We start from the raw sequence: 1,352 nt of genomic DNA, 5'->3' as shown, positions 1-1,352 counted from the left end.
AGATCTGTGACCTAAATATATTTAATTAATAAAATAATTAATTAACTAATTAAATTATAAATAATTTTTAATAAAAATCTGATTTTGAAAATTTGAAACTTATTTTCTTGTTTTTAAAATGTGCCATAATTAATTTCTTAATTATGAAATTTACCTAAAAGAAAATGTGTTTATCGATAAAATCCAAAACTATCCAAACCGCAATACTTTCTGCGCAAGTCCTACCCTTTATAAACCCGTCTTAGGATCAAGACACGCGTCCCAATTTTACGGCTGTGATTATCTTCCATCTACAATCGCGTCTTCCCTATCTCCTATAAAAAACCTCTTCTTCTTCGCTTAAACCTGTGCGCCAGTAAGAAAAATCGAAAGACCACTATCAGATAAAAGAAGAATCAATGGCAAATCCTAAGGTATTCTTTGACATGACAATCGGCGGTCAACCTGTTGGTCGGATCGTGATGGAACTGTTCGCCGACGTCGTCCCTCGCACCTCTGAGAACTTCCGCGCTCTCTGCACCGGAGAGAAAGGCGTCGGAAAATCTATCAAGCCACTTCACTACAAAGGCTCCGCTTTCCACCGTGTGATTCCGAATTTCATGTGCCAGGGAGGTGATTTTACTGCCGGAAATGGCACCGGTGGGGAGTCGATATACGGATCCAAGTTTGCCGATGAGAATTTCGTGAAGAAGCATACTGGTCCTGGTATTCTCTCCATGGCCAATGCGGGACCTGGAACCAACGGATCTCAGTTTTTCATCTGTACTGCGAAAACCGAATGGCTTGATGGGAAACACGTGGTGTTTGGGCAAGTAGTTGAGGGTTTGGATGTGGTAAAAGCCATTGAGAAAGTTGGATCTGGTTCTGGAAAGACTGCAAAGCCAGTGGTGGTTGCTGATTGTGGTCAACTGTCCTAGATCAATTATGAATTATCTATTCTACTACAGTGGTGGCTTCTGATCTTTTCTTCTCGTTTTGGTTTTAGGATTTATGAGAGGTTGTTCTTGGTTCACTCTCTTGCTTTTCGTTGAATGGAAACTGCCTTTGAAATAATTAGGTTTAATCATTTTACTCCACTGATCATCTCTACTGTCTATGTTTGATTGTTGATCTTTTCAATTCCGATCCTTAATTTTGAGCTAAAAATGACTTACCAATTAAAATTAGGGTTTAATTCTACGATTTCACGAAGGCATGGTTTGTACACTATCCTTCTGTTATTTTACAAAATCACAGTATGGATGATAATTGATCCAGTGATTTTGAAAATTTCCTTGAAATTGTTGTTGGATCTCATTAAAGTAATGTTTGGGTTTTTATTAAGATCTTATGCTTGATTAAAGGGGTCCACA

At 38.2% G+C, this 1,352-nt stretch overlaps 1 protein-coding gene across 1 annotated transcript; it reads left to right on the top strand.

Annotated features, from left to right (window-relative positions):
* Positions 1–330: 330 nt before the first annotated feature.
* Positions 331–1,083, top strand: LOC111376878 (peptidyl-prolyl cis-trans isomerase 1-like). The gene has a single exon (XM_022999884.1). The coding sequence runs from the start codon at positions 399–401 to the stop codon at positions 915–917; it is 519 nt and encodes a 172-aa protein (XP_022855652.1). The 5' UTR covers positions 331–398; the 3' UTR covers positions 918–1,083.
* Positions 1,084–1,352: the final 269 nt, after the last annotated feature.

The sequence above is a fragment of the Olea europaea genome, unplaced genomic scaffold, assembly GCF_002742605.1.
Source record: "Olea europaea var. sylvestris unplaced genomic scaffold, O_europaea_v1 scaffold1572, whole genome shotgun sequence".
Lineage (NCBI taxonomy): Eukaryota > Viridiplantae > Streptophyta > Magnoliopsida > Lamiales > Oleaceae > Olea > Olea europaea.
The sequence above is the reverse complement of the archived record's forward strand: the minus strand, read 5'-3'. Positions and strand labels throughout refer to the sequence as shown.